Source organism: Phalacrocorax aristotelis, chromosome 1 (genome assembly GCF_949628215.1).
Source record: "Phalacrocorax aristotelis chromosome 1, bGulAri2.1, whole genome shotgun sequence".
In the NCBI taxonomy this organism is placed as follows: Eukaryota; Metazoa; Chordata; class Aves; order Suliformes; family Phalacrocoracidae; genus Phalacrocorax; species Phalacrocorax aristotelis.
In genome coordinates, this window is record NC_134276.1 from 87,542,150 (window position 1) to 87,570,053 (window position 27,904).

Below are 27,904 nucleotides of genomic sequence, written 5' to 3' on the forward strand. Positions count from 1 at the left end.
AACAGCTTTTCCGAAGTCAATCAGCGCATCACATTTTTCTGTTTGAAATGCAGTCATTAGAGCTAAAGGTAATAGCAAGGTCATTGGGATGTGAAAAATCACCAGGAATTAGACCTTTTCTGTTGTATTGAATAAATTGTTCAGGCAATTTTCTGTTCAGGAAAAAAATGACACCTATAGGTATATCAGCAAAATTACCCGATACATACAATTATATCCTTAACCGGTGAACTTTATCCAAATATAGTACGCTGCAGGTGACTGTTGGACAATATTTATGCACATATGAGTCAAGCATTATTTAGAAAGGGGTAGCTGAAGAGCACTTTACTTGGTGAAATCTGGCACAATCCTAAAAGTTGTATGTTTATATACTGTTTGGGGCATCCAACAGCTCAGGAAATCTGAACTCATCTCATTCCTTCGTGACCACACTATCTTACATTTTAAAAAAAAAAAAAAAAAGAGTTGTGCCATTACATTTTTATAATTATGTTTTTCCTTTACAGTGCATTCAAAGCCTGCCATCCTAAGATCAAAAGTTTTTATTTTGCTGCTGAACATCTAGATGATATGAACAGGTAAGGAAACCTAGCAAAGTTCAGTGAAACATTCCTTAAATGTGACACTTCTTGAAGCTAGTACTAACACAGTGATAATAAATCACGTGTTAATCTAAAAAGTTAAGTTTAATAGCTGAGAAAGCAAGTGCAGAGTAACATTGTTTCTGAGTGGCTGCATATTCTAAGTATTCAATCCATGCAAAAATTACTCTTTTTTTAAACAAAGGTTTGAAGATTTTTAGAAACAAGATTCCCTCTTTCTAAAAAGAAAGAAATATAGTATCTGAAACAACATCCAAATACAATTTCAGAATTCCAGGTTTCTGCTTTTGGCTGTGCGGCACCTGCAAAGCTGCAGTATCTCCAACTCTGCTTCCTAACATACTCCCAAAGACATGTGACGCTTGCTCTGGGGATGCTTCTGTTCTGGCCCTGGGAATGAGAAGTTGGAGAAAGATTTAAAGCAGTCACTGATTTTTCTTCTGCCAGTCTTGAAAAAGGAGGTAGAGATTACAAAGAATGTGTTTTGCAGATTCTCCCTACTGCCTTGAATTTAACCTATATGTTGAAGTGACATTTTGGTCGTATTGAATTTAGTGGGGAAAATTTCAGCAACTCAAGAAGAACAAGGACTTAAGTCTTAGTTCTTTAGGCACTGAGTTTTACTATATCTATTTTAGACCACTTGTGCTATTTTTTCAGAGAAATGATTGAGACTTCAGCACAAAATAAACACAGTTTCTCTTAATTCATTTGAATGGTGAATTAAAAACATGAATCTCATGTCTACACAAATATTTGGGGTTTTATTTCATTTATTTTCACAGCATGAACTGGAAATAATTCAGTTCAAAATAACATGCCATTTTCATCATATGACAGAGGGCACAAACAAAAATGTGTTACTGCAACCTGAGAATTCTTCTATCTTAGATACATCCTCTCTGAGCAAAATCGCTTTTAAAACAGAGGAAACGGGAGATAAAACTCAATCCACAAAACTGTTAGTAAGTGCTGTAATCATGGTTTAATCTCTCCTGGGTGTACTAGATGCAGCTACCTGGCAGAGCACCTTCAGGGTACTGGCGGTTCTTTAGTGATAATATTTGACTGGAAAAGTATGCCAATACTATACTATGCTTGTTTTCGTTTAGAAACAGCTGTCTGTTAACTTTTTTTCAAAAGTTCATGCATGACTAAGGCTCACTTCGAAAGTCTCTCCTCAGTTAGAAAACTTAAAACCTTTTTATTTGTTTGTAAAATTTTAGGCTTGATTTTCCTTGATAATTCTGTCAAGGCAGTCACTCAAAAGTGTGTAGCAATTTGCTACACAGCAAACAGAATAATGGCATGGTCTATTTGGCATATCCTGAACTACAGCAGTAGATAAATCATTTCTGTCAGCAGGTTCTCCAGTCAGTATGACAAGGCACCTTGTTTCTAAGGATAAAAATTTATATAACTGTTCAGTAATCAGAAAGCAGCAGCAAATATGCATCGATTCTTTAAAAATATATTGTACAGTCTAAAACCCAGGAACTATAAGAGTTTTAACTTCACAGCACAAATAATCTTTTTATCATATTTTGAAATAAGTGCTTATTAATTCATTTAGAACGGGCTTGAACAAATTTTGATCTGAGTTATACACATGTAAATTTAAAGCAACTCTGTCAAGGTCTATGGAATTACTGGAAATTCTTAGGTCTGAGTTGCCAGCAGAGTCTCACCAAGAAATTTTTTTTCTTTGTTTAATGTACAGGAAAAAGTAGTTCACTTTCACAAACATTGAATTAACTCAATACATTGCAAAAAAGTGGGTTACTGAAAAATAATCTTTCAAATGCAGAGATAATAAAATACTTCTGTCTAAGAGCATTTTGTAGCCTAGCTGAAGTCAAACACAGAATCAAATTATTAAGTTAAATTAAAGACTGGTTTGATCAATTTCTGGGGTTTTTTGGTCAGTTTTCTGACATACATTCTAATTATGTATCATTCAGTTGTTTCAGTGCTGTTTATACTTGAAGCAGAAGAAATGAAAGTAGAAAACTGCTCGTACATAGTCTAACTGAAAGTTCAAAATGGTTCCATTCCTTCATCATCCCTTGTATGAAATGGTTTAGTCGTTTGGTTTTTGTAAAAAAGTGTATGCAGGATATGAAATTTTTGTTTGTGTGTATCCACTCACACAAAACAGGTATTTTAATCTCAGGTAACTGTCACTGTTCACATCTTCTTACTACTTTTATGACTGTGCCACACCATTACGCTGGTAGGGAGTCTGGAGAACTATGATCACTGAACTTTATTGTTGTGATGTCTGAAGTTCCTTTCATCTGCATGGTTGCACCAGCAAAAGTGTTCTTTCTACCCATATATAACATGCTTAGTCTGGGTGAGAAGGACAGAATATCCTTTACTGATGCAAAGTACTGTTTTGCTAGTGTAAGTGTATAGTCATAGAAACATCTTGCTTGGAAATCCATTGTTATTCCCGTTCCTAGAAAATATTGTGATGTAGAAGGCAGTTTGTGTATTTCTACTTGATGATACTCTATGTAACTTTATTTTGATTTTCCATGGTACCTGTGCCTGCTGCTTTACGGACTGACTGTTTGTTCTTTACTCAAAAATGCTGATATTCCAAACTGTCCATTTTTTAAGTGATGACATATATGACTGCCAGAATTTTATCTTCTAGGCAGGGAGATATGGTCAGCAACTTCATGTGGAGTATTTGTCTGAGAACTTCCTTGGCCTGCCGTAACTGAGCTGTCCTCTTTCTTTTTGTGATATTGAGTACTGACATTTATAAGAGTTTTCTTCCTTAGTGTAGCTCTATGATCAAGAGGAAGGATGATGTCAGCTTGTAGTATTCGCACATGAGAATGCCCCTGGAACATCTCGGTGAAGGAGGCCTCCAGATATTCTCCCACATCATCTACAGGCCTCTTCATCCTGCTTAGACTGCAGTTGGGTACTTATAAACACTGAAAAGTATCCATATTCCCATATAGCAAGTTGTCGTGGTTTAGCGGCAGCTCAGCCCCACACAGCCGCTCGCTCACTCCCCCACCGGTAGATGGGGGAGAGAATCAGAAGGGTAACGCTCGTGGGTTGGGATAAGAACAGTTTAATAATTAAAATTAAAAGAAACAACGACAGAAATGCAATGTAAAGGAGAGCAACGAGAGGCGCAAAGCCCCGGGGGAGGGGGGAAGGGAGGGGAGAGGGGGAACGAACCGCCGGAACAAACCGCACGCGCCGCAGCCGCCCACCGACCCGACGCCGCCCCCGAGCCGCAACTGCCCCCCCTTCATGTACTGGTCACGGTGTCACATGGTATGGAATGAACCTGCCATTGGCCAGTCGGGGTCAGCCGCCCCACCACGGCCCCGCCCCTCCCAGCCCTCCCCCCCCCCCGCCACGCGCAGAGCTCGGGAAGCTGGAAAGGTAGCCGCCCCCCCACGGTGAGGAGAATTAACCCCTTCTCGTACAAAACCAGCACACAAGTTCATTCTATATCCTCGAGCTTTATGATTAGGGACAGTTTGACACCCTGCTTTGACTAAAAGCATTGCATCTATCTGGAGCATGAGATAAGATAAAAACGTTTCCTACTATTCTGAGAGAGTGCCAGTACTGTGCATTCTTTACAGATATAACAGGTCTACAGAAAGACTGGGGTTTTTTTAATCCTGTTCTATGTCTCATAAAATTGTTCTAATCAAATACTGACAAGAAATGTATGCCCTTCTTAAAAAGAAAAAAAAAAAGAAAACGTAGATGACTGCTGCAACTACCAGTGCTACTGTATTTACTCTCTTACCTAACAAATAGATTTTATAATTCTCACAAGAAAATTAAAGCTGCATTTGCAGTAAGGAAGGAATATTTTTTTGGCTTCTTGCCCTCTAAAAGTTGCAGTGGCTACCAGGACACAGCACACCGCAGGGAAGAAAGATTTAAATCTTCCCATGTCCTAGGGCTTTGTATCTTTTAATATTCATAGTAAGGGATATTTGTATAACTGTACACATGGAACTTTTTTCCCCAGTGTGTTGTAAAGGGTGCATGTTTTACTCCTCTGCCGTTCTGCAGGAGACCTTTACGTTTCCCTGTGATACAAGCCCAGTGCGTTGGATTTCTCATACAGTTCTAACCTCAATGATCCGTAACTCTAGCCGTGCTTTATTAAAATAACATTATTTCTTTAACCATACCCACTCTAACCATATATGAAGAAGCTTTAGCAGCCACATATCAGAAAATATGCAGAAGTCAATATCATTCTTTCAGTTTCTAAACTAGCAAACCGCTCAAAAGCCGTGGTTGTTAATGGTTTACAACCACACCAGTACCTTCTCATTCACCCCACAGGCATTGCAGGTGATATTCCAAACCATGACACAGATCATGACCTGCCAAAGATCATTAAATGTGAAGTCAGTCTGCTGTCTCTGTCTCAGACTGATATATATTTCCTGGGTTCTCAATAGATTATAATTTTCAGAAAATAACATTTTTCTGGAAACAGTCATCTACCATAGCTGTAAGCAGTATCAGTTGACTGTCAGTTAAGTGTTTGTTAATTTAATTGGTTACCTCACTCTCGCACACACTTAACACAAAATACTATTTCATATTTAGGACAGAATGAAGTTTTCCAACAGGAAAAACTTTTTAGTCATATCTTCTACTGTTTTGTGATCAGCAGCCCTATCCAAAGTGATTCAGTAGGTGGCTGTTCCCTGCTGGCTGCGCTGCTGTGTGTTAAGCCATGAGCTGAATTGGGAATGTGAAATCCAAAATAGGCGAGAGGCAAGCGAAGGGCCACCTCCACTGTCTGCTGTGCCATTTGACAGAGCAGGTGCTTGTCGTCTTGTGCTGCTTTACCCTTTGGACACGGACAAATCTGTGGCCTTTGCTGGTTCCTCAGCAGCACAGGGCTGGAGTGCTTTGGGTGAGGTTCCTGCCTCAGTGCCTCTGATTTGGGCTGGCAGAGCTGTCGAGACAGCTGAGCTTTATTCCCCAGAGAAAGCCTTCACATATCAGGAATGTGAACCTAAAAGATAGCTTTGTAGTGGGTCACCTTTCTGCTGTGAAGATGTGAAATCATTGCTGAGACACAATTTGTTGGATTTCTGTTCCTATGTGTGTATTTTTGTAATTGTATGGCACTTCGTAACAATTACAACTGAAACTTTAAGTCTCTCCTTCAGCTTCCCTATTATCTGGCAGAAATTTTGATTGTATGCTAACATGAAGCATTCTGTAATCATTTCAGGAGTAAATCTCTAGCTTTCTTCCCAATGTACAATGTTTTATGGATCATTAATGTGATTTACAGGTCATACATGTGGTCATGGTTTGTGGAAGGGCAGTGACAGGAGCTAGTTTCAAGGAGAGCAACTGTATTTTATGATCTGGTGCTTGCTTACTCTGCACTGAAATGTCTTGCAGGCTGACATGGAGGAGGGATTACAAAGGTGTATCCCTTGCTGAGACAATACTATGTCATGTTTTCATGCATACAGTACGCAAATGAAACCCATCAGGCATAGTTTTCTGAAAGAAGGGTTTTACACTTCTGAAGAAAACCCAAACCTGACTTCAGTTGTCCTTCTGTATACCCTAGCGGTAAAATTGCAAGCCAGTAGGTTGGTAAAGCAGGCCTGTCAAATCCTGACTATAGGATGACTGGAGCAAATAGTTCCAGGTTTACCATGGAATGGACAGCCATGGGAGATTGTCATAGCGGTTTAAAGCCTCATTGATGGAGGACCTGATCTAGCGTAAGCCTTTGGGTAATGAATGCACTATGGGGGAAGCGGGCGGGTTGAAGCAGTGCACTGCTGCAGGCAATTGAGTGTATGCTTGGCAATGACAGCCCTGCTAGAAGAGAACAGCAATAGTTGGGTTGGGGTTTTTTTTTAATTTGTGCATCTTATGGAATTTTTTTTCTCAAGTCTAAGTTGAGGTTACAGCCTTAGATGTGAATTGCATTGAGGCAACTGTCTTTTCTCCCCGTGATTTTCTGACACAAACACAAAAGTGAACTCTGATATGCCTCCTTCTCTTTGTACTTGGCACTGTAGGTAAGCTCTAAAACACATAATGGCATAATTAAACTTCACTGTCTGTTTGGGAGTAAACCTGTTCTTTTTATTGCTAGTTTCTGCTCTGTTCCTCTGCTAGGTTGCCAATTCATGCCTTAAAATATTGCTTAAATCTCTGAAAAGTGGTGTTTATTCTTAAGAAATCAGAACAGCAGGAGTATTGGTGTGATGGCATATCTGCGAGCAGCAGACTTAATAGCTCTTTGATTATCTCCAAATCCTTTATTTTATAGATGTTTGACATCATACATGGCTTTCCATTTGAAATAAAATCTTTGCTGTGAAAACAATTTGTTCAACAGCAAAATCATAGATCTTTGGAGACTCCCTGAGTAAGATTATCAAAGAAAACAACTGTCTAATGTGAAAAATAACTTCGTCCTGAATCTCCTTCAGATGCGCCTGTCTGTTTTTTGTAGAAATGCACCCAAAAATTAAGAGGCTGGACTGGTGTCACTGCTTTTTTTAATATTATTTCAGATGGCTAAACAGAATTAACATGCTTGCTGCTGGGTATGCAGAAAGAGAGAGGATCAAACAAGAGCAAGGTAATGTGGTGTTATTTTGCTTTCTTCTGTCAGTTCTTATCACCAGTTGATCTGTTCTTTTTTTCCCTGCTGTGTATCAGGCCTCATTCTCATCAGCTGAAAGCAATTCACATATGAGTATCACTGTTGTTGCTTTAGAGAATTTCTTCTCTCTCAGGGGTTTTGATTAGCCACTTCAGATTCTGGTTCACAGACGCTGGATTATTTCTGACAAGGCCACAGAAGGTAGCCAAAAGTGGCAAATGTACTGCCAGTAAGCTCTGGTACATGATTCCAAGGAGTCTGTGTCTCCCGTCAGAAGAAACTTAAGAATCTGTAAACTAAAAAAAAAATTTTAAACATTGCATTTCATGTTTGAATTCACAGGATGCAGGAATGTATGCAATTGGTGTCAAGAGCAAAACCATTCTTCTAAAGCCTGTTGACATAATTAGATTTCCCCTAAAGACTTTAATTTTAAGACCATTTAATTTTTTGTGATTTCTACTGTTTTTGCTATATTGAGGTGTGTGTTAAAGCCCTGTTGGCATTTCATTTGGAGTTGCAGGCTTACGGCATTTTACATCTGTTCATTTTTAATGTCTAATATGTCATGGGTTTAAAAAAGTGGCATATATAAAACAATTAGTTGCTTTGCTTTAGTTTGCTGCAGTAGAAATCCTGTTTGCAGGCAGGAAAAAGAACGGGTCAGTCCTCAGTTGTGTTGGGGAGGTTCGTTCCCAGAATTTCCAGTGACATGGATCATGGATCCACAGAAATGTTCTTATCCAACTAGCTGTTTGGCAATCAACTGGCTTTTGAATCCATTCACTTTCTTACAGATGTACCTCGTAGCAGGCACCAGAAAATTGCAGTAGTCATGATGATCCTGAGCTTATCCAGATGCCTGTCTGCCTGCTGCCCACTAGGTCAAAGTCTCACTTCTTAATTCTGTGGCTCTGCAGCCTTCATCAGTAAGGTTCTGTCTTTTGGCCCAAAAAGGTTATAGGTTGGAGCTGCAGCAGCAATGTATTTAATCTAGTCTTTTCTTTACAAAGACTATATTTCAAACCATTTTTCAGGGACAGCTGTGTTCAAAAGGCTATCACTAGACTTCAAAAATTGCCATATGGTGTCCTCCTTGTCCCCCAAAGTCATGATTCTGTACCAACCTATGTAGCAGCAGCCTTAGCCTTGACCTTCTGGTCTGATACCATGAGGAGGAAGATGTGCATGGTCTGTCTCTTTGCAACATGTTGCTGTGGTACCATTTTCCTGGGAGATACTGTGCAAGAAGCTCCTTTGCTCAGTGAGAATCTAGGGTGACTTTGACAGCCAGGTAGAACCATCAAGAGAGTAGGATATTCTGTAGTAGTAGAAGATTAAAAGACAGTGTCAGAAAATTACATCTGCCTTGGTTGGGGAGGAGGAGGGGCAGGGCTGGTCCCTTCTCTCCGGCAACCAATGACAGGACCCGAGGGAATGGCAGGAAGATGTGCTGGGGGACGTTTAGGTTGGATATTAGGAAAAGGCTTTTCACCCAGAGGGTGGTGGAGCACTGGAACAGGCTCCCCAGGGAGGCTAGTCACGGCGCCAAGCCTGACGCTATTCAAGAAGCACTTGGACAACGTCCTCAGAGACACGGAGTGAATTTTGGGGTTGTCCTGTGCAAGGACAGGAGTTGGACTCAGTGATCCTTGTGGGTCCCTTCCAGCTCAGGAGATTCTATGAAGAAAACAACTTCTATGAAGATTGCCTCCCCACAGAGCATCCTAGAGGGATCAGCCTGGGGTTGAAGAGCAGTGGCTTACAGCATACTGCTATAATTTGGTGGTAGCAGCATGCGTAGAAAGGTTTTTTGGGCGTTCTGTTGTTTTCACACGTAACTAGGTTGTACCTGCTGTTGCCTCAATTCTAATCTTATCTTCCAGTAAGTGCAGCTGCTTATCCTGAGAGTGTTGTCCACACCCTGTTTTAGTCTGGTGTGGTCCTTGGCACAACATGTCATTCACAACACTAGGCCGTCTGCATTCACACAGCCCAGGATAGCAGCACCATGCTCACTGTTCTTCCAGTCATGTTCTCAGTGCCTCACCAGACTTCAAAATCAGTTTGGGAATCTGTACTCCCCAGGCAGCACTACAATAACCAGTTTGGAGGGACCTGCATACCATCTGTCACTGTTTGAAGAGGCTGTGAACAAACTCTGCATCTTGGAGTCTTCTAGGAAATCCTCTGTCTTAGCATTCAAAGCCAAATTCAAAGTTTTATTGACAGCAGGTTGGCACTAGAATTACAATAATGTGGGACAGTAAAGAAAAAGGTGTACGAACAGTTACACTAACACTGTCCAAGTGCACAATTGCAGACATGATACACCCTTCAAACTCCAGATGGATGTGGAGAAATATTTTTGCTACCAAGCAATCACAGAGTAATAAAACAGCAGATGATCCAGCTCCTAGACATGAGATCATGTGCATTCAGGCCTCATGTTACCTATTATTAAAATATCTCCCTATTGAAGATAATCAGCGAGACCCCACTTACTACAGAAATTATATCCCAGGCACTGACGGAGCTCTTTATTACCACTCTAATGCCATTGACGCAGATTGGTTTATCATATACAGGTAGGTAAAACTATATCCTATTTGTGTTGCTTAGTTGTCTTAGTGTGGGAATCAGTATCACATTCCCCCCTTGCTGTCGTACAGTATTTTTATGCCTCTGGTGATTATCCTTGGCTCCCAGCACAAAGTCTGTTAAATAGCTCAGTAGTGTCCCTAATTAGCAGAGGCATCAAGTTAGCAAAGTAAAACCTCTCACTTCAAGCATTTTTGCAATTATAAAAAATGTGAAGCTGGAATTTTCTATATTCAGTGACTATGCCAATTGTTATCTACATATTTGATTTTACAAAAGGTCTTTTATTTCTTTTCAGTTCAGCCCTTTACAGCAAAGTTTTGTAGTACCTCTGAAACAATTCAACAGTAGTTGTCAAACCTGTTTCAATTAAGAGCTGAATGGTTTGGAATCTAAAGTGCATAAATATATTTCAAGTGCTTCAGAGATGTACGAATCACCAAATTGTGGGTCTACTGCTGAATACAATGTCACATTCTGTACAGAACAGTTTTATAAAAATACCATCAAATTACTGTACTAAATACGATGAATGTTAGCAATGTGGCAAGGGGCTTCCTTGGATGGAGAAGTTATACACTTTCCAGTCATATAAAGTCAGAGGAAAAAATACTTGCTTATATAAATGGAAAATATGTAGTCAGCAAATGGCAGATCAGTGTTAGTTTATATATAATATATGCAGTCTGCTGCTCATTCAGAAAGCTTTCAAGATATGCCCAATGCATTAAGCTTGTCTGTCACTGAATTGGACAAAATCTGCAGAGGGAAATACGGCGACTGTTTGACAGCATTATGCACATTTTAGATAGACTCTAATAAGTCAGTTGCCAAAAGCAGAAAATTTTTAAAAATTGTTGGGAGGCTATTTTCATACATTTCATCTGGAAATTGACCCCCGTGACTGCAGAATTTTTCTAGACAAGCTGTAGGTTGCCAACAGAATTCCCTGCCTGAGGTAAGGTGTGCAAAAACGTGATCATACTGTGCTTTATTGTATGTGGATTTGACAGCAAGAACGTCTTTGATTTTTAGCCAAAATTGGAACCTGCAGTGAGGCTGCAAAATTTTACTTTCAAAATAAACAGTTGAGCTCCAAGTCTGAAGAAATCTCACTGGGTGATGCAGTTCTGACAGGCCTCTCACCACACGTCACACCATTAGGCTTTGCTGGAAATAGGAACAAGCATGCTTATATGCCAATATTTTCAGGTGTTTTGAGTTGCTGGAAACAAGTTTTCTTAAAACTAGGAGTGACTTAAAAACGAGGTTTCTCTGATTTAGTCTTTCATTCACCAAAAACACATTATGTGCAGATTTCTAGAGACAAAATTTTTTGAAATTTTTTATTTCATAGTCCTGAAAACTTTATTTATGCTATTTATTATACCATTTGAAGATAATTTCTCATCTATAAGCTTGCAGGAAGGAAATCAAAAGATCCAGAGTTAAAACAGCGTTCTTACTGCTTGGAAAAAATTAATAGCTAAATAAGGCTTCCCCCACCGTTACTACAATCTAAAAATATACAGCATTTTAGGGACAGCTCTTTAAAGATGGTGTCATTTTAAGGTAGGTTTTTGTTTTAAATCTTGAATAAGATTAGGTATGGTAGGTCATTAATCATACAGTACAATAATTGTCACTTGGATTTTTGGTTTAGATTGTTTATGAAGCAACAATCAATCTTTTTCTCCTCATCTATTAAAGTAGTAAGTCATGCAGTTTATTGAACACTTACTAGGCAAAGTGCAAATTGCCTGTGATTAGTCTGTGAATAGTCTCAGCTAAAGTGGCCTGTTGTACCATGATTTACCCAAATACTAGAAGGTAACATGGTCAGAAACAAAGTGACATCAGAAATGTTTGCATAAGTCTTACAATGTGGAGGAATGTCGAAGTTACCCATCTTGAACTGAGTCAGCAATTAAGCCGTTTTCCTTTGTAAGTTTGAATATTTTGAATAACTTTTGAATATTAAAGTCTGGTGTCCATTTAGTTAGATGTTCTTCTGCTTCAAAAATATTTGCAACAGAATAAATATGAATTCCCATGTGGTACGTTCCTCCATGTGTTTCCCCTTTGACCAAGGTACCAAACACATGAAACGTGCTTGACCAAAACTTGATTTCCTGACAAATCAAACCTCATATCCCATTAAATTTGACCCACAAGTTCTGTTTCCTTTTTGTTTTCTCATCCATCTTTTGGAACTCTGGGCTTAAATATCATTGTCATATTTTTCCTTGCCGTATCACTTTACGTTCTTACACAGCTAACAGGGCAGCAGCTGTTTTATGAAGCAGATATATGATATAAAGTTTTTCTGTCATATTTAAATGCAGCTGTTTGTTATTAGAAATTGAATTTAAAAGCTTGGGTAACTGGTATTATACAACAGAGAGAATGGATAAAGAAATAACATTGGTCAGTCATGTGTGCAATAACCACTTGTTTGATTTGCCAGTTGGTGTTAATTACATTTGTTAATGTTATTTGCAGTGAAGATGACTTTTGCAAGTTACATTTTTCATCTTTTCTATTAAAAAAATACTTTCAGTGTTTTTCAGTCAATATATGTCCAATCGTTATTATTTTAATGGCTGTATAAATATTTGATACTTGTATTAGGAGTATTCCATATACATGTATTTATACGGTGTGTACAAGAGTTAAATTTGTGGCTCTTTTGCAGGTTGTTTAATATCTCTGCAATGGGGCATTAGACTTAGTATACCCCATAATTTTTTTCAATTTTCCCTCTTCAGATTAAAGCGATTTTAAATTACAGCAGCTAACGTTTATAGAATCAGCATTGACTGGTTTGACTCTCAGTAATACTAAGGATGGAGTTTCCAGTTGCTTTTGTGAAAGTGAGTCTCTTCAGTATCAAAATGTGTTGGTAGTTTTTCATCTGATCTGTATGTAACTTGTAGATTACTGGAGTGAGAGTGACAAGGAGGAAGCCGACACTCCATCGACACCCAAACAAGACAGCCCACCGCCCCCATACGACACATACCCACGGCCTCCTTCGGTAAGTCACCTGCAACTGTGTACAGAAATGACTACATAAAGTGTCACACTTACCTACTTTCCCGCTTAAAAGCACGCGCATGTGCACATTAGGGCACTCTCCAGTATATTTTTTTAGTCAGTACTTGACTTCAGGCATCTCTTAAGTAACATTTCCACTGGTGCATAGAGGATACAGATTTGTAATCCCAATTGCTGTACAAAATGGATTAAGTTGCAGAATTCTTTCTTCCTGTTCTTTGTTCATGATGGACCCCTACTCATCCATACAACCCCGCATCGCCCCCTTATCGTCTTTGCTGACAAAATGTTGTTACCTCAGTAACAGCACAGACTCTCCTCTAAGGCACAATAGTTGTTCTGTGAAGCTTTACAGTAACAAATTACACTTGAATTTCCACAGAAATGCCAACATAAAAATGTCTCTCATATCCCAAAAAGTGATACCAGTTGTTCCGTTGTTGTGAAAAAGTAGGATTGTCTATGAATTAGAACAAAAGGGGATTTGTTTTTATTTTCTTCTTGAAGCATCTGTTGGTATAAAACCAGAGTATGGACTTCGACCTTATTCTGCTCTAGTGATTTTAATTTTCGTGTCCATAAACTCAGACAATGTTTACTAATACATCTTACTTGAATACAGTTTTTAAAATGCAAAAATGGGGATTGAAAAACTGGGAAAGTCTGGGGAAGGAGAATGTTCATGTTTAATTCGAATGCAATAATTTATCTTCCAAAATCACAGATCTTTGAGTTGCACTGAAACACTGCAAAGACAAAGACAAAGACATTTTTAGCAAGATAGGATGACAAGAGGCATTTGGATGACATTTTTAAGATTTTTAATGGACTAGGCACATCTCATATGTCTTCCGTAGTGCCATATTCTGCAAAGTTTTCTGTAAGTAATTATGTTGGCTTATTTTAAAGACTAAGGGACATAATAAGGGTACTTATTATGACTAAGTATAAGTATTTGGCCACAGGCGTGAGATGTGTAGATGTGTGCATGCCTTAAAGTTAGGAGCAGGGCAGGTCAATCAGGTAAGTTTGTGCCTTCATTACTAAACTGGGTACCGTCAGTGACAATGAAAAGTACGCGATTATTACTAGCAGTAGGTCTTGGTCTACATTGATCTGAAGATTGCTCCGTTGCTGACATTGTAGATGAGCTGCGCAAGCCCTTATGTGGAGCCAAAACACAGCCGACTCTCATCCACGGAGACCTCCCAGTCACAGTCATCACACGAAGAGTTTCGCCCAGAGGTGGTGGGGAGCGCCACCGACTCGCCGGTGCGCAAGACGGCGAGCCAGCGACGCTCCTGGCAGGACCTCATAGAGACGCCGCTAACGAGCTCAGGACTCCACTACCTGCAGACGCTGCCGCTGGAGGACTCTGTCTTCTCCGAGGCGGCCGTGGTCTCTCCCGAGCACCGGCGGCAGTCGACCTTGCCCACCCAGAAGTGCCACCTGCAAGACCACTACGGCCCTTTCCCCCTTGTGGAGGGTGAGCGGATGCAAGTGCTGAATGGGAATGGGGGAAAGCCCCGAAGTTTCACTCTGCCTCGGGATAGCGGCTTCAACCATTGCTGCCAGAGCCTTTCAGTCGGTGCCACTGATCACCATGAAGAAGTACAGCAGAAGGAGGTGGAGGAGGAGGAAGAGGAGGAAGGCAAAGCAGCAGAAGAAAACCAGGAAGATAAAAGTAAGTATGGGATATTTCTGTGGCTTTTCAAGAGTCCTGTTTGTGTAACATAGAGGTTGTTTTTCCTTTTTTCTGTCAAAATACCCCAACAGTCTTTCAATATCCTCCATGTTTTACAAGGTCCACCTTGTCACACACCTCTTTGATCTGCCTTATGTATAAGGCTTAATAGTCAGAGTGCTGCACTACCTCTCACAAACGCCAGACACTTCCCCATAGGCTGGTCACCAGTTACCTCCTACTAGTAATTCTCAGTTATAAATGGATTTTGCTCCCATGCTTTCTTCACACTTCCACTTGGACACTATCCTCGCCCACTGACACATGTACGTCTCAGGACATACTTTGTAAGGTTTCCAGCCAACCCCATCTGGAGTGGAGCGTCAGGCTGTGATTGTGTAGCATCCAGGCAGGCAGATCACAAGACGGCCTGGAAGCTGTAAGAAGTTGAAAAAGAGAGTATATTTTCCTCTGTTCCTCCCCTTGTGATTTATAGAGAAGTTCAAAAAACATTTCAAACAAAAATGTTAATACAGAACAACTATGTGACCAGCGGGGCTTTAAAAAATCATAACATGGAGTATCTCTCTCCTACATGGCACATTAACTCCATAGATATTAGTGCTACTTGTCAAAAATAATCCAAATAAACAGGGATTGGAGAAGGTCCTTGCTCCTCCTGAACATCTAAACACATTTCTGTGTCTGTTTCATGCTCTGTCCTTCACTGTCATTTATGGAGCTTCTCAGCACGTGTTGCTAACAAAGTTAAGTTCACTCCCAAGTTGTAGGGTCAGTCAACAAAGTCTGCAGCCATGAACTGTGGGGTTGTGCTGCGATTAAGTTACCTGTAGTAACAAGGAAGGCAGGATAATCCCTGCAGCTTTCAAAGAGTTTGTGCTTTCTGGTTCCTTCATATTCAATTTTTTTTCACTGCAGTAAAGGAGTGTAAAAGTGGTAAAGATACAGGGAAGGGTAACGAAAGCTTTGGATAATTAACTACCTACCTAAGCTAATTCATTAAGGTTAGCACCTTTGTTGAGCATTAAAATTCATGTGGACATTATTTAATCTACTTGTGAGACATCAACAGTTTTCCATTGCCCTTATGCTTTAGTCAGGAGGTTCTAAACATCTCAAACTCTTGCCTTTGACAAAACTGTGATTTCTTTTGCAGATATTAAATTTGATGCCATTAAAAATGGCACGATTTCAGTTGCGTTCATGCATGACACTTTCCAAAAAAGCCGTATCTTTATTAGGGTAATGTTAGTCTGTGAAATGTCTAATTAACAGGGTTAAATTTCATCAGCCATGCAGAGTGTCTTATCCTATTTGTAGCCTTCAGTTTTGGTTTTCAAATGGTTTTTTACTGATAGCAATAAAAATATATTTAAAAAAAAATCCTCACAGTCAATGAAAAGGGTCAGGGAGACTTCCCACTGGAGTCCTGTGCTGTTTGGGCATTACTCAGAGATACTGTTGCAAGGCCTAAACTGTTAGGTGTTTTAAATCTCAGTTTTAAGGCTTTCGGTTCCTGGTTGTAACATTTTATAGCATACAATACTAATAAACGGCTAGGGCTTGATTTAACAGACCAGAACTTGGGCTTTTCTCCACCAATTTCCTAAAAGGGAAAAAAGAGTTTAATTTTTTAAGTGGTCTCCCTGTATACTTTTAGTTTGGGTAAAGAGGTTTTCTTGGTTGAAGCTTTAACAGGAGATTGTTTTTGAGACATTAATGACCAGCTAGACAAGTAAAGTGCTCATGATGAATTATTGACCATGAAATTATAAAACCAGAAAGAAAATACTGTTTAGTCTGTCGAAGAGTTTAAGTGTTGAATTGCTTGTTGCTATGGCTGCAATGTTCTGTTTGCAATGCTGGCTTTTTCCAGTGCCCTTACCAGTAAAAGGCAGGAGGGCTTTCATGCAAGCAGTGTTCTTAGTGCAAAAACCCAGTTTCTGAGCTGAGAGATTTGCTTATAACTGCTAAGTCCGCTAAGAGGGTGGGTGCCCTTGTGCGTGCTACATCATTGTCCCCCTCGCCTCCATTGCTCTGGGGAAAAAGCCAGCAACTGGCTGGAGAAAGGGAATCCCCTCCCTTTTAGAAATGTTTTAACCTCACCTTGAACCTTCCCTGATGTGGTATCAGATGAACCGTTTAAATGTATTTATTTGCCTTACACATTCATGATCCTGACATAGTTCTGAGCTCTTGGATTATTATATATGTTCTTGTGTGTACATGTATGTGTTTTAAAGCTTAATCATGCCTATTGCTTTTTGGTGGGACAAGGAGCGCAGCTCCTTTGCAGTTGTTGCTGTACAAGTCAAACATCATTGCCAAAAGTTTGTTTTCTCAGCTTTTTGTTTTTACATTCCCACTTAAAACCTCCTGAGTTTAAATCAAATAGTAAAATGCACCCGTTTCTTCCAACTTCGGTTGCAAAATTGTTGTCAAATAGCCACACCACAAAGTAGGAGCTCCATGCTTTTTTTTCAGATGCTGTCGTAAGCTGCTACAGTTTAACATAGTTCTGTTGACTTTCTACTGAAGCTACACTGATTTGCAACAACTAAGAGTCTGCTCTCTGTTAATCACTACTTCATGCCTTAAATAGTTACTGCAAGATTTTACTGATGCTGCAAGTAGTTCCATATATCAGCTCTGCTGTAATGTCTAGATATCTCATGGTAAACTGGAAATATGGGTTGTCCTTCCCTATGTTTATCCATTAGGATCTAACTTCGTTGTGTGTTCAGTTGCTTCTTTTTGTCTTGTTGTATCACATTAACATTGCACTGCTAATATTTGATGGATTGTTTTACTTCCATAATTAAATCAACTTTTGTGTAAATCATTTAGATGTTCCATATTGACACCGTCCTGTAATGGTCTCTTGCTTTGTAATTGAAGAGGACTTTCTTGTGGGATATTTGTGTTTGTCCATGTGTTTGGTCCTGAGGCTATGAAAATGGCAAGCATTCCAACCTGTGGCACCAAACATCCTTCTGGCTGTGTTCTTTGGAGATGGCCTGCACATGGGGAGCAGGTCAATGGCTATGGCACAGTGTGTTGCGTTTCTGTGACTCAGTTGTGACGGACAAGTTGGGCCTCTTCAGGTTTGTCTTCTGTTAGTGGGAGGTAATAGAAGAAGACAGCTGCGCAGCATGGCACTGTCACCCCCTTCTCCTCCATCCCCACTGCTGTCTGCGCTCTCGGTGTGTTGGCAGATTTCACCACTTAATGCCAAAGAACACTTCCAGGATCTTCTTGGGAGACTATTTCCAGGTTTTGTCCCAGGAAAGCTTGCTTCATTTTTTTGCTTTATTTTTGAAAGTATTTTTGATGGTGATTCCTTCATTTTCAAAGACTTCTTTGGTCTGTAGGAAAGTAACAGGAATGACTAAGTGTTCACCATTTAATAGAAGCAGATACTAGCTCTCTACAGAGTGTAGTGGCTGTAGATCCTGCCGACTTAGCCGCAGAAAAACCTGCACCTTTTTTCCATACTCCCTGAAAAAGTCTTTGGAGAGCAGTAGCATCCGTGGGAGTCTCTGATGCTGTCAACTGCCCAGACAGTGGTGGGGCAGGAGCTCTGCTGCTGGCTCCACGTGCTGCGGGGCTGGCCAGAGCAGTATAGATACACCTTCCAGGGAACTCACACCTGGGACCTGCAACCACTGTTGCAAGAGCTTTCCACTGTGCAGGGTCTATAAGATTTCTTCCGGAATATGGATAGAAAAGCATTGCTGTCTATGTTCAAGTTTGAAAAGGTATTTGGAGCAGGAAGAAATCACTTAGACTGTCTTCCCACTGTTCAACCCCATTTCCTTCTGCATCATATCTCACCTCTTCATTCTCTTGCTTCTGCAAGTTTTTTGTCCTTTTCCTGCACTCTGAGTGCCTTAATTCCTGCTGACGTGTTTTAGGATGTTTTTGTTGCTACCCCATCATCATAATCTTGGAGTATCTTCTGTAGAGGGTGGACAACTATAACAAAGCCTTAAATAGATTTCAGTAAAACAATGGCTGTCCTTTTGGGGCAACTGAAGGGTGGGGGCCCTTTGTTTGCTGCATTGATTTTTCCCCCTTGGAGTGTTGCATCTCATAGATGCAACAATGTTCCATGTGTGACTTGTGTCACCTTGAAAAGATTTTGCAACATTTCTTAAGCCTGGGAACACTCAAATGTATTCCCTGGCATTTTGCTCCATCACCCCAAGCCCTTGTTCAGGTTTGCAACATCTCCCAGCATCCCATGTCCCACAGGGTCTAGTGAGCGCTGTCCCAGAGGAACACGATAGCCTCGTGCTCCAGTCTCTGAAACTTGGCTTTTTACCTTAAACCACTGAAGACACTTGTCAAAGGCCACAGCATAAGCTGGTGCTGGCATTTTGCAGCTCAGAGAGATATCCAGATCCTGCAAAGGACTCCAGGAAAGCTCCCCTTGATGTTAGCGCAAGCTAGTCGCTGAAAGAGATGTCAAATGTCTGCTTGTGCTGAGGTAACAAGCCTGAGACTTTTTTCTTTTTTTTTTTCCCAGTAGAAGAATTAGGAACCAGCAAGAGAATAATATGAGATATGGAAAGCAGTTTTCCCCACCCACCAGTCACAGAAATGAAACTCAAGGTGGCAGTGCTATTACAAAATCAGACAGATGGGCTTAAGGAGTCCCATGACCAGCAACAAGTAGTGTGTCACACACTGTGCCCAAGAAAGTGTACCTGTGGGACATCCTAGGCAGCGTTTGACTTCAAGAAAGAGTTTGCATTAGTAAAAAATATACTCTGAATAAGGTCAAGTATTTCAAATTCTGAAATACAGGTACAGGGAGGCTTGCCTCTTTTTAACGAGAGCACTGTGGTGTGCAGGACAAATGGTTATCTCTCAGAAAGATCAATGTTTGCTAATTAAGCACTACATTATGAAGTGGAAACTGTGTACCACTTCTAGGATTTGCTTCTCTGCCTTTTGGATAGTGTCTTTCCACTTTGGCAGGGTTTAGGCAACAGTGAAATGTGGGAGTCACAATGAATGATGCATAAAGCCTGGACTGCAGGCACTGCATTTGATGGTGATGTGTGTCTGTAATTAATAGGGCGGTTTGCTTTTCTGATAGCCACTTTACATTTTAGAGAGGATACCGTTAGTGGTGTCCTGTCGTCTGACCACCTAGCTAGTTTTATCTCCACCAAGAGGCAAGGGAGAGACCATTAAGATGCCATATCTCCCCCTCTGGAATTACTCAGGTTAGTAAAGGTATACAAGCCTGGTAGTGTCTCAAATAAGCGGAACTATAAGAAATGACAGGTAATGTTTCACATTAGAAATATTCCTTATGAGGCTGGTGAATAGCATGAAGTGCAGCACCCTCTGGGACACTAAGGAGGATGTTACTCTAACTTACTGCATCCACTATCAGTCCTGTACAAACCAGAACATTTGCCAGCGTCGGGGCTTTTTTCGCTTGGCATCCTTCTGGGCAGCACAGCCCGTGCCTGCTCAGGCACTGAAGTCGGCTAATGAAGTGGCTCCTTTTCTGAGCTTTGTTTTCATGATCTGATTTTTCACTTCTAATTCCCATTTGAGCTTTCCCGTGGCACCTGACTGGGCGTTTGCGCTCCTGTGGTCTGAGGACCATCAGCATTTCGTGCCTTGTCTACCTAGAGGAGGCCTCCCTCCCTCCCACTGCCTCCGAGGTCCTAGCTTTGCTGTTAACTCAGAATGAGCATGCCTTAAAATACTGCCTAGTTATGTTCAAAAATATGACCTTAAGCCTGTTAGTTTATAGGTAAGTGGCTAGACTGCACTGCTTTGGTATGGATTGTTTATATATTTACAAATAAATTTTCATCACTGGCTTACAGTTTCAGGTAGGAAGGAATTGTGGAAAAGCAGACCAAGACAGTGGCTGCTGTACCACCTGGTCTGCTTTTCAAAGCAAATGCATTATGTACAAAATGTCTGGTGGAATGGCATGTCTTCACGTACTCTTTTTTTTTTTTTAACTAAACCATTTAGTGCTTTATTTGTCATAAGATCCAGTGAGATCCTATGAGAGCTGTTACATTTCAAAATGAATGGGTGGGAGGACAGCATCGTTGATAATATAGGTTATGTCAGGGTAAATTTTTTATTCTTGTTAAATTTTAAGATACATGTTTATCTGAATAGGAATTTCTATAACCTTCCAGAAGCAACTGCATATTTAGGAAAATTGTCAGCCCAAATGAGAGTTGCTTAATTATCTTCTAGCTGCCATATATGCATCTGTGTTATAAAAAAGTGTTTTATACTATTTATTATATTAAAAATATATTGATATGAAGACTAACTTGAACAAACAAGTACTGGGAGTAGGTATCTTTCTTTCAGAGCATGTTCTTTAATTCAAAATTTAAACTTTATAAAATAAAGCTTTTCCACTTCTCGTATGCAAAAGAAACTTGATTATAGAAGTGGGTTTGTATTCTAAATAAAAATGATGGGATACAAATCCTCTGTATTCTGATTTTACATTTCAGTTTGAGGAGAAAAAATTGCCTGCAGTGTTTGAAAGCCAATTACTGAATCATTTACTGAGTAGCAGTTCAGAAAGCAATATGGACTGTCAACAAAATAAAAGTAGTTTAATTTTATGCGTGTTAGTGGTTTTACATATGAATGCATTTTACCCACAAATATGCTGTTGCCACATTTTACATTTTAATTGTTTTCCATTGCCTGTGCTGCTAAAAATGCAAAGGAGAGGTGACTTCCCACTCTTATTTTGGTTTTAATAGGTTTGGGTATCATTGCCAACAAAGGTCATCTGCTTTTGCCTGAAATATATGGATTAAATCGTCTTTTTACAAGCAAAAGAAATGCACAAGAGAATTTCTTACATGGCCATTCCTATAAACTACTTTTTTTGCAAAGGATCCTCAATTCTGTTACTAAGTTGGTGGCTGTCAATGGAGCTGTGCTACCAGAGGCACCTTTGGGTTAGGCGGTAGAGCAAGGAATCTATGGATGTGAGAGTATATTTCTGTTTTTTCCTGTGTTCTTCATTACTTCTCTTGCTAAGTGTTATGCAACCAGTCTGGTTTGCCTTTAGTTTTTCCATTTGTTGTTGTAAGCAAGCTCTGTCCCTGCTGCTGCTTGTCTGAGTCTGGCTGCAGAGATGCTGTCCTTGGAAAAGACAACTCATAAGTGGCAGACCACTTCCCAAGCGGTACAGGGAAGACAGTTCAAGCCCTCAAGGGCTCTCTGTTCACCATACTGAAGGATATGTGGCTGCTTCCCAGATTGTTGGCCTGTTATGTCTCAGTAGCAATATAAAAAAGCCTTTTTTGTGCTTGCAGATTCCGCCCCCTCAATTCCAAATGTGCTTTCATTCTGAAGCATAATATAGTCACATTTCTTAAATGAGGACATGTAGCTTTTTTGAAATTATTTTGTGTACAAAAGGGAAAATCAGACTGTTTTTTAATTAAAAATTAACATATAGTTTTCCATAAAAAGAGGGGTTTCCTGCCCCAAAATTTATACTAGTGTTCATTTTGATTTCAAACATGAAAACCATACATTGTTTATAATCATTTACATAAATCTTCTCACTGAAACTCACTGAAAATTGTTTTAAAGGCACTCTCAGATTTGACCACTGCAAAATACATGAGGAAGCCGTTTTTCACTGGGATTTTTGCAGAACTGGGATAATTCCTCTTTGAGATGCAGCAGGGACTTAGCCTAATCTGAAATTTTCTAAATGCAAAGGAAACAGACACATACAATGCAAAAAGTGAACCAGTTATTGTGTGCGTGAGAATGTTCTTTCGAAATGTATAATTTTAAATTTTTTAGCTTTTTCCAAAGTTTAAAAAAAAAACCCAACACTTTCTCTAATCGGTTGTAATTAAATCAGAAGAATATGACATGGTACCAGTAGGACTGGGAGAATAGAGGAGGACTAAAATCCTTCAGATTATATTTATTACAACTCCAGGTGGTACCATCTGCTGTCTGTGGCTCTAAGGTTCTTTCAAGGCAACTGTTAAAACATATGCAGGGATGAACTTGAGTCAGTAGTGCTTGGGGGGACACGGGAGGGAGGTAGTTTTATTAAACTACTACCGTGCTGAACTTCTGTAGTGCCATCATGTAAACACGCATTCTTGTTTAATTGCTGTTCATCATGGGAAGCAGGATGAGATGTTAAAGCTCTCAGTGCAAACAGTCAGCATCCTGCTAGAATTTTTTTTGTTGGACAGGCAACTCTGGAAAAAACAAATTTGTTACAAAGCAGTTTTGTTTGGTTTTTAATCTATTTTTAAAAAAGTCTGTTGTGTTCTTGGATTTAAGATTAAATAAATGTTGCAGGGCAATTTTTTGTGAATTTTCTTAGTGTCCCAGCCTGACCTTTCGCTGACTTTCCTTTCCTTTTAGCCACCAGCTGCTGCTCCAGAGGGTCACAGGTCTTGTGTAGGTCGTGTGTCCACTCTGCCAGCCCTCTCCAGCTTCCTTGGACACTCTTTGACAGCTAAAATGACACTAGATGCTTATGTTTTGGCATCTTCATCTCCTTACTTGTTTCCTAAACCTTTCCGCTGCAGAAAGGCAGCATATGTAGGCTAAAATCTTGGCCCTGCCGAATGCTCTGGTGAAGCTGTAAGTGTGCTGCCCATGCCTTGGAGACAGTGAGCTGGAAGTGAATTCAAAGGTTAGCCATATAGCTCTGCCCTCTAAATCTGGAGCTGCTATACCTACCAAATCTGTCCTTAAACACCCACAGTGGTAGGCATTCCTAATTCCCTCCAGATAGTGCTTTTCCTCTTTGCTGTGTTGGAAAGGAATTTTTTTTTTTTTTGGTCCTAATGGATATTGAATTGTTCCCTTAAGCCTAGCATTTCCTTTCCATTATGGCATAAAAACCAAAAATGCTCCATTACTGCAGCTCTTCTTTCAAGCTGAAAGGTTGTAAGGAAGGTTGATTTAGTTTTTCTCACAGTGTTTTCTAGGCTTCTGATCCCTCTTTCTGAGCTTCCCTGGGTTTTCCAGCTGCCTCCCACCTCTTCTGGGATGGCAGTGTCCAACCTGAGTGGAGCACACCTGGCTGAGACCAGGAAGATGGCTTCACCCTGGGTGTTTTATGCATTGTACTGCAATAAGTATCTCTTTTGCAGCCATACTGTACTTCACATTTCAGTTCGTGCTGAACAGTATCCCAGATGCTTTTCTGCTTAATGGTTATTTTTCTAATTGTAGTGGAGCTAATTATTCCTGCGCCTCTCACATATCCACGTTAAGTAGCTCATGTTAATAAAAACCTCAGGTGATGTAAAATGTCTAACTAATTGGACTAAAGCCAACCAACCAACAAATATGACATTTTGTAAAACTAACAGCCTGACTAGACAAAAAAAATTAAAATTAAAAAAAAAAACCTTACAGACTAACCTGGTGTTTGCCAAAGTCTGTGTGTCTGTTAGCATAGCATCTATCATATTGTTATATGAAATGTGGCAAGGGATTTTATCCCTCAAAATCATTCCAACTTCTGAGACTGTCTTCCAGCAGTCTAGGAGACATTTCCTCCCACTTTCGGGCTTGTGGATTTTAATAGTTCTATTCTCTTCCACCATCCAGCTCATTAGTGCGGTCTGGGACTGTTTCTGAACACAGGGCAGCCTCAAGAGAACCCCACACAGTGCAGCCATCCCTGTTAACAGGGAGCCTCTGGTGTCTCTTCCATCTGGGCTTGGCTTCTGATACCCTGGATATCAGAGGTGGCTAATGTCGCTCACTTCTGGGAGCAGGACTTCTAGAAAGGAAAGATTGTGCCAGGTCTCACATCCGTTCTGCAACTTAATAGCCAAGGAAGATGCTACCTGGAGATAGGTGGGGAACTGAAGGCTCATCTTTTTGTCCCTTGGGATTTCATCAGTCCCTCAGAAGACCACAACGCTCAAAGTTTATACTAACCATGTGGATTTTATGTGTAAGCTCTTCTGTTGTTTTTCAATATCAAGCATTGCCAGTTCTTATGAAACAAATGTGATAATATGGTACTTTATTTAAAGAAAAAAGAAAAGGCCCTGTAATCAGGCAATTTTGCAAGGATGTCAGTTCTCATTAAAGATAAAAAATAGGTTTCTAGCTTTGTTTTTAAAAATTGCGGTTCAAAATCTAGAAGATAAATATTGTTTGTCTCCTTTCCTGGCCCCAATTTGCAAGTTTTGGATCTTGTTGATGATAGTTAACATTTCCACGTCATTGTACCTAGTGTGGTGCTATTAAATAGGTGATTTCGTGGACAAAGCGTGAAACAAGTTCTCTGCAGGATCTTATTGTATTTACACGAAGAAAATGGCTGCATTTTAAACAGGATGGTCACTTTCCAGCTCCACGTTTTGAGTACTGCTGGCACAAAATAATAACAGCTAATTCTATCTTCTCTTCTGGATTCCAGAGGGATGAACTTTGGCCTTTTGGAATATCAAATGCCACCACTGATTTGTTTAAAAGCATTTGAGTTGTTATCACCGTTAGAGAGTGAGGAGAGGGTGCCAAAAAAACATTCATTTAAACCACTTTTCAGCTGGTTTTTGCAATGTTGGTTTAATCGTGTGAAGATTTACAGGCATCAAGGAGGAGGTGAAATTAAGGAAACCTCACCTGGGAGATTTCTCCTGGTTGTAAATCCAGGGTTGGACAGAGATCAGGCTGCGGCACCGCAAGGCCTAGCCACAGGGTACAGACAGGGAGGAAGTTTACCCTGATCTCTTTACCCGGCAAGACTGAAGAAAATACGTAATAACACTTAACTGGGGATCATCGTGCCTTTAGTTCCAGGTTAAATGGAACTCAGACTTCGAGAGAGGTGGGATGGCTTGGGGGAGGCTCCTGGTACGGCTCCTGGCACCGCACCCGACCAGCCTTGGCGGTGCCAGAGGCCCATGTCAGCGGGCAGCTTGCAGCTAACATGGCGTTCCCTGTACGTGCAAAGCGGTCATTATAGAATACTTGAGAACTGGTGAATATGAGACCTAGAGAATTAGAGAGTATCTTCTTGTAGTAAAAATAGCAAACTCTGTTTTAGACTTCACATAACAGCATTTTAATAGCCTCTACATTTGGCATTAAAGTGATATCTTTACTGTACTAATGTGAACACTTGAAAACCAGTATGAAAATCATACTTAATCTATAAAAAGCTTGAAGCTGATTATTCTGAGAATTCTTCTGTTTCTTTCCTCCCTGCTAGAATATACCCTGCCATTTGTTTTCAACTTTTAATTAAGAAAATAAATTTCATTTTCAGGACATTTACTTTTTTTTTAATCAAGCTAAGTACATGCACATACTTTTAGAGTACAACATTTATATTTTTAACTTTAATGTAATGGCTTTAGGGACGACTAGAGCAGCCAGTTTCTGTCTTTGCAGAAGATGGAAGAGAGTACTTTTGTTTCTTTATTTCTGGCTGCGTAAAGAGCCTAGGAAAAATCCCATTTACATTTTATACTCCCACTAAAGAATACTTTTTAAAAAAAAAACATTTTTTTTTGCCACTGAGGACTATGCTTACCTTCTCCAGTGTTATTGTATGATCTTGGTATTTTATGTCATATTTCCTAAGATAGCCTCAAAAGTTTCATGTGATTCTTACAGGGGCTAGCAATACTGATCAATGAATTAGGATAATTTAACCATAACACTAATTTTTTATACCAAGACATTTAAAAATTATACCTCAGAATTTTGACAGTGGTTTATGAAATGGTGAGACTGAGGAATGAAAGTAAAACTAAAACCAGAAAATGCACTTTAGACATTAGTGCACTATGCATTAATAATTTGATAGTTTCTAAGTTCTCTGCTCATTTTGCTTTTTAACCTTCCACAGTTCAATTCACAAGTTCTGCTTGCAGATATGGCCACCTTATAGTGGCTATCATGAATCTTATAGCATAAACAGGCTATCCTTGCATCTGTGCAAACTCTAAGAAGTTGAGAAATTTGATTCTATGAATGTCTTGCACAGTCTATAAAATATGTGTAAAATGTCTCCATAGTAGAAGAAGAGGAAAAGAGGATGTGTGTTAGTTTTCCTGGGAAAACTTGTTTAAAGGCTGGCTGAAATTCTTGGTTCAATTAATTTTGAACTATTGGTAGAAGGTGGAATGAAATTTCAGGGTTTTCAGAAAGTGAAAAAATTATTGCCTTGGAGACTCACAATTTGGAAATGGCTTTTACAGTTAATGAAACTCAAAAATGTCAGCCCCTTTCTTCTTGCTCTCCTCCATCCCAGAAGGCCAATTTCCTAAGCTTGTTCTTGTTGTGGCTAAACAAGATTATGGGACTTATAGCAAGAGTACAAAAGTCACTTGAAGTAAAAATTAGGCTCTTTAGTCAGTTTTATGAATAAGACTTGGGTCCTTGATGATAATTTCATTATTCTTGAACTTTAGGGGAGGGAGGATGAGGGCATGGTCAGATGGCCCCGAGCAGCCAGCACTGTCCCTTCGAGGCTTGTGACACCTGTAGTCTTCAGGTTTCTGCTCAGATAAAAACAGGAGTAGGGGGGTGAGGTTTTATATTCCACCTAGATTTGGCTCTTCTGCCATGGCTACCAGAAGACTCTGTGCATTTCCAAGCATCACTGCTCCTCAGCATGTTGCGGGGTAGGAGGTTGCTGAGAGTAACCCAAGGAACAATGAAAGGAAAGCAGACCCCACCAAGGTGGTGGAGGCTTAATTTTCCTGTGTATAAAGAAAGGAAACACTTTCCCCAGACTGTGATCTGTAGTGCTTGTTGGGAACAGGAAACATCAGGGTAGCTGGGGAAGAGATGGCAAAATCTAGTGGGGTGAGATGGAAGCAAAAAGCAGAAGACTAGAGATAGGGTATAAATCTGTAATGGTGAGGATAAGCTATGGAACAGGTTTCCTTGAGTTGTGCTTGGTTTTTCAAATGAAAATCTCATCAGCCTTAACGCTCTGTGCCACAATTGAGGTTGATGGTGTTATAAATCTTTCTTCTGGTTAGAAAAACTGTTTTGAAAGTATTTTGTTTTGATAGTGACACAGACACAATTCTCTTACAGGATAACCTACTGTAATGCACCCGTGCTGCCTCTGCCTTGTTTTCCCAGAATTATGTAATTTAGTGGACATATTTTATGCTGAGGCCATGTTCTGACAGACTGTTCCAGTGCAAAGAAACATTTCTGCATCCCAAGTTGTCCTCCAAGGAGAAGAATCTGGCATAACTTCCTGATTATGTTGGAAACCCTGTAATATCTCTGTCCATAATTAGC

The 27,904-nt window shown here is 40.0% G+C and overlaps 1 protein-coding gene across 6 annotated transcripts in view; it reads left to right on the forward strand.

Annotated features, from left to right (window-relative positions):
- The window catches only part of CNKSR2 (connector enhancer of kinase suppressor of Ras 2), a 225,384-nt gene that overhangs the window by 167,872 nt on the left and 29,608 nt on the right, over window positions 1-27,904 (forward strand). For all 6 annotated transcript variants that reach the window (XM_075096786.1, XM_075096804.1, XM_075096795.1 and 3 more), the window contains 4 exons: window positions 510-581; window positions 7,166-7,233; window positions 12,795-12,895; window positions 14,062-14,599. In XM_075096786.1, the coding sequence (XP_074952887.1) occupies window positions 510-581; window positions 7,166-7,233; window positions 12,795-12,895; window positions 14,062-14,599 (779 nt within the window). The remainder of the gene's footprint in view (window positions 1-509; window positions 582-7,165; window positions 7,234-12,794; window positions 12,896-14,061; window positions 14,600-27,904) is intronic.